This window comes from Drosophila gunungcola, chromosome 3R (genome assembly GCF_025200985.1).
Source record: "Drosophila gunungcola strain Sukarami chromosome 3R, Dgunungcola_SK_2, whole genome shotgun sequence".
Lineage (NCBI taxonomy): Eukaryota > Metazoa > Arthropoda > Insecta > Diptera > Drosophilidae > Drosophila > Drosophila gunungcola.
In genome coordinates, this window is record NC_069139.1 from 22,960,359 (window position 1) to 22,965,794 (window position 5,436).

The window sequence follows — 5,436 nt, forward strand, 5'->3', positions numbered from 1 at the left end:
ATATCCATCAAATTCTATAATATGTATACAAACCGAAAATTATGCAAAATTTATTCAGACGCTGAAATACAAATTTTGCAAACCCAAGATTTGTTAAAAATGAGCTTTGTCTTGCGTGAAATTAATTAAGTTACTTAATTACAGGTACAAGATGGTCAAAGATCGATTTCCCCTTTACCTTTCATTTCCTCTTTACCTGCAAACAGGTTGACTTGTGCCAAACACACATCTTTCGAAAGCTTCAGCTGTGTCCATTAGTGGGAGTTTTTGTATGGAGAGCACATTCGATGCCCGCCAATGTTAATACCCTAGGAAATTGAACAATAATCCAAATGATTGAAATACTAAAATCCCGAAGAGTCAATGGGATAGGGTATCAAACAGTAGGAGTCTTTTTTGGCAAAGTAAATTCGCGTTAGAAGAGACATAATGATTGATCGTGTGCCAATTGTAGACGAACAAAAAGACGGAATGGTAGAACACAGGGGGCTTTTGGGGAGACCATTAAGAAATTTTATTTATTTTTTTGCGTCTTTTGCTCACTGCCAAATAAATTTAATTTTTATTTACGTTCGTTATTTGTTGTTGCTGTGGGTACGCAATTTAAGTGAAGATTCGGTTTCTAGTCAAACCGGTTCGCATTGGATTGCTTTTTTTGGAATTTGTAATTCTTTTCACTGATAAATTCTAGTTAGGATTGGGCAGCGGAGTATACACATAAAGATAAGAAATCTTATGAGTTTATCTTTTATCAGGAATATTTAAATATTTAAAACATGCTTTAAATTTGCATTTTCAATTTATAGATACAAATGTCCAATATTTAATAATAATAAATATATTCTTGATCAGCATCATTAGGAGAATCTATCTAGATCTAGAAAGTCTGTTTCCACGCAAACTAGTCGCTAAATTTATATAAATGAAACATCCCCAAAAGTGTTTTTTCTATTGAAGGTAGAATAAATCATACAGCTCTCATAGAAACAAAACAAAAAATAAATGAAAATTCAAAATTGTTCAATTTATATAAAAATTCTAGTAAAGATTTACTATTAAGGAATTATGGTTTCAATTTGTTTTTTAAATTGAACAACGATATTATATAGCTGTCACAGAAACACGACATGACTTTATTTTATTATAAAAATAAAGCAAAATATAGAATAGAAAACATTTTCTTTAAAAAAAATTTCTCAGTCTTTAAATAATTAAGTTTTGTTTAATCGAAGATTACTATAAAGAGTACGTTTCCAATAATATAATTCGTTTGAAAATGGTTTAGTAACACATAAGTTTAAAAAAACAAAAAAACAAATACATAAATATATGCAAAATTTTAAAACTAAAAAGACCTGTAAAATAAAATTTAATCTTTTTAAAGCGTTTGGAAATTTTCTGTTCTATTCAATGCGTAACTTGAAACCTTTTATTTTGACTCAGCAAGCTGGTACAAATTTCAGTAAAGGATCTGGAAAAGAACACTTTTAATATCCGATTGAAACCAAAATATTAGATTCATACAGCAATATATTTTCCTCAGCAGAGGAGTTAAATAATTCAAGATGTTGGCCGGCTGTCCCGATGAGCTGCCCAATCCGCACAAGAACTGTCTGCACGAGATGCTGCAGGCGCTGATCTGCAACGACAACGATGTGAAGCGTTTGAACACGGAGCTGCGCAACATGAAACTGGAGTTGCAGGCCGAGCTGGACAGGATCAGCAAGGCGAACGTGAAGTGTGGCCACGAGAAGAAGGGCAAGGTGGTGTGCGAGAGTGTGGAGGACATGACCAAGTTCGCCCAGCGGATCGGCAGCCTGGACGAGGTGAAGAGCCACTTCACCCAGCGGAGCGAGGAGATCAGGAAGCGTCGGGACAACATCATAGTCTATGCCCGTCAGTGCCTCAACGCCTACAACGAGGAGAAGTGCAAGTTCAAGTCCTTCCACGAGAACACTGTGGACTACATTAAGCGAACGGCCACTCTTTCCCAGGATGCCGAGGTAATCAGAGGCTGCGAGAAGGATGTGTGTGACCTGCACAAGCGCTTCGTGCGGGAGGTGGCCAAGCTGAAGAGTTGCGAGGCACAACTGCTGCCATTTTTCAAACTTCTCAAGGAATCCGATCCAAAGGCCAACTGCGAGTGCTGCTGCTTCAAAGGATACGACTGGATCCCAATGGGCAGGAGCCTAGAGGCGGTGGATGCGATGGCTGGCGAAATCAAGGAGCAGATGGGCGATGTCCTGGTCCGAGCCTTCGCCCAGCTGCACATTCATTCGCCGCAGGATCCGCGTGCCTTCATTGCCGCCTATCTAATGAACCTTGATCGCAACGAGCAGGATATGAAGGAGAAGCTAAATATCTTCCAGGCAGATCCCAAAGTTGAGCTCCAGGAACTGTCCGATCCCACATTCCACTGCGAGGATACATGTCCTCAACCCGAATAAGGCCACAAATGGATCTTGTTTTAATTAATGTACGCCAAAATTGAAAAATTATTCTTGACAAATCAACAAATACACATTTCTTGACAAACTTTTAATTAATTGGAAATAAAAACGCAATACATTTCCGACATATGCTTTTCAATTAGCTTAGGAGTAATAGTACACGTACACTAGGTATATTATATCCTTGGGTTTTTGCTTCACAAAGGAAATCACATATAGAGCTGTTATTAATCTTATATATTCGGTTTGCATAGCCTTTCAAGATTGGGCAAACAATGCAGCTCGAAACAAAATACGTTTATGTGTGAATGGTGTATGATAGGTGGATTCACTTCTTGCGACGATTGCCGCGCCTTGAATTTGGATCCGGCTCCTTGTCTCCGATGCCAGTGATGGAGGCGCCGGCCAGCTCCGAATTGGCCATCTTCTGCTGGTTGTCCAAGAAGAACATCACGTCGCGAAGCTGTTCCTTCAGATCGGTTACCTCGGCATCATGATTGTGTTTGAACTCGTTGTACTGCTGCTCCAGGATCTTGTATTTGCCGTGCCAGGAGCTCTGGTTGGTCTGCAGGGCCTTGGACAGCTCACGTTCCTCGTTCAGTTGCTTCTGCACCTCTTTTAGCCTAAAAGAGCAATATTTATATGATATTACGAACTGCGGATGGACTTAATTATTTACTTGGCTGTGTGCTGGGCCAGCTTGCGCTCCAGATTGACCTTCTCCTTCTGCATGGTCTGCTGGAGCTGCTGCAGCTCGGAGACCTCTGTCTTGGCCTCGTTGGCGTTCGTCTTGAAGCTCTGCCACTCCTGCTCCAGCCTCTCCATTCGCTCCTCGTAGTACTTGCGTTGTGTGTCCAGCTGGGAGGTCAGTAGGTAAGTGAACTCCATCTGCATGGAGTCAATCTTCTCCTCGCGCTCGTCCTTCTCGGTCTGGGAGGCCACTAGCTTGCCGTCGGACTTGTTCTGAAACAAGCGGTGCACAAAATTATCGCCGGCATAGTCCCAAACGCTTGAAGTGCCCAGTTGCATGGCGAAGGTATGGTTAGTGGCCCGGTAGTGGGCGGCAGCATGTCCTCCCTGGTAGCGACCGCAGCCAACATGGCCGCAGATTAGGCAGATCCATAGTGAATCTGTGCCCTCACACTCCATGCACACGGAATCCTCAACCAGCTCGGGGGTTTGGACATGGCGGCACACGGGGCACGTGGAATCGCCCCACTTCATCAAGCAGCTGGCGTGGAAAGCGTGGTTACACAAGATGGTCAGCACTCCATCGACGCTCTCGTCCATGCGCTCCAGGCACACTGGACAGGTGGGCAGCTCTGTGTGTCCCATTGGCGGTGCTCCATGCTCGCTCCTCTCCACCGCCGAGACCCAGACCGCGTGGCACAGCGAGTCCGGCTCCAGGGAGTTGTAGGCAATTCCATTGTAAGATTTGTAGAACTCCAGAGCTGATTCATTCGAGCGGAATCTGAAAGAGAATGCGTACATTTTACTTAGTTTTTGAGGTAAGTGTTTATGCAAGCTCTGTGGAATTTTAGTTTTTGTAAATTGTATTATTATTTAAAAGCTTTAGGAGCTTCTAGACATTAGAAAGCATTTTTTTTTCATACCAAATTCCATGAATTCAATTGTTCCATATGGGAATTTCATAAAAGTACTTATATTTTGCGAAATACTGGTCAATTTACGGACATACAAATATAACCTTCTATCCAAAGGTTCCTTTTTTAAAAATAGTTTAAACATTCTACTTATACATAGCATGTAAGAGCATTTTTAAGTGTCGGGATTAGGTTCCTCATGATTTTAACTTACTCCAGCAGCACCATGAATTGGTTGGGGCTGCCATCGCGGACTATTTGGACGTGTTTGATCTCCGCATGGCAGGGAGCGATGAAGTTCAGCAGATCGTGGCAGTTAAGAGTGGCTGGCACGGCCAGCAGGCAGAGCTGGTTGGATGGAGCCTCCTTGGTGGCCTTCCGTTCGCTAGGGGATACATGAACTACTTATTTATTTGGACATGGTAAAGAAGCATAAGCAACCCCACTTTTTCTTGTACAGATGGATGAGGCCCTTGGTCACCTCGACGATGGGATTGCCGGAGAAGTAGCCGATTTCCTGTGGGAATTTGGAGGCGGTGGCCTGTGGGTTGCCCGCTTGGGTTTCATCGCCGCTCCGCGGAGTGGTTTCCCGGGAACTGCCCGCTGTGGGACTGTTGACGTGCTGCAGGGCCGCCGCCCAGTTCATCTTGCTGCCCTCCGACTCCTGATCCTTTGGAGTACTCAACTCCCGCGTCCAACGCTGGTTGGTGTAGGTTTCGATGGTGATGTCGCGGGCCAAGCGCAGTCCGCGATCACGTTCCCGCTCCTTAAGCACTCGAGGATTGGTGGGATGTTCGGCGGACACGGCTCCCTCCGATTCTATTCGAAATAAATAAATTATTCTGATGAAATCCACTTTCTTTGTCTGCTTCTGTCGCAGTTTCTCAATTTACCTGCACTGGGCTCCAAATCCGTTTCGATCTTGATCACACACAACGAAATGTTTTCTAGCATTACATAGGCATACTTTTGTTAAATTTTTGTACCGAAAATAAGACAATAAACGATCAAAAAGTAATTTTCTGTTTTTTATGTGTGAGATGAGTTTGTTGTTTTTTTAAAAGAACTAGTTCGCGGGGAACGATAGATCTATCGAGCACTAGTTACCCTTAGCAATCGCCTATCGATAACGCTTACCAACACTGATTGTAACGTACCAGGATTTAAGTCCATCGGAATTCAAATATTCGATTTGTATTGCCGGTTTAGCTGCATTAAAAACTTTAAGATTTATTGTGACAGTAAAGGAAAGAAATATTCTTTACCTTTTCTGTATAACAACTAGAGTAAATAAAGTAGGTTTTTTTTTAGCTTGCACAATAAGCAAAGTATTAACATACAACTTGACGGCTTGGCTGGCCACTTCGGTTTGGGCCACTTCG

The 5,436-nt window shown here is 42.9% G+C and overlaps 2 protein-coding genes across 2 annotated transcripts; one reads left to right on the forward strand and one right to left on the reverse strand.

Moving 5' to 3' along the window:
- Positions 1–1,420: 1,420 nt before the first annotated feature.
- On the forward strand, positions 1,421–2,542 carry LOC128265042 (uncharacterized). Its single transcript, XM_053000822.1, has one exon. The coding sequence runs from the start codon at positions 1,566–1,568 to the stop codon at positions 2,445–2,447; it is 882 nt and encodes a 293-aa protein (XP_052856782.1). The 5' UTR covers positions 1,421–1,565; the 3' UTR covers positions 2,448–2,542.
- LOC128265036 (BRCA1-associated protein) lies at positions 2,524–5,125 on the reverse strand. The gene is made up of 5 exons (XM_053000809.1): positions 4,948–5,125; positions 4,501–4,873; positions 4,269–4,439; positions 3,130–3,921; positions 2,524–3,073 (listed from the first exon to the last, which is right to left on the reverse strand). The coding sequence occupies exons 1-5, from the start codon at positions 5,006–5,008 to the stop codon at positions 2,779–2,781; spliced, it is 1,692 nt and encodes a 563-aa protein (XP_052856769.1). The 5' UTR covers positions 5,009–5,125; the 3' UTR covers positions 2,524–2,778.
- Positions 5,126–5,436: the final 311 nt, after the last annotated feature.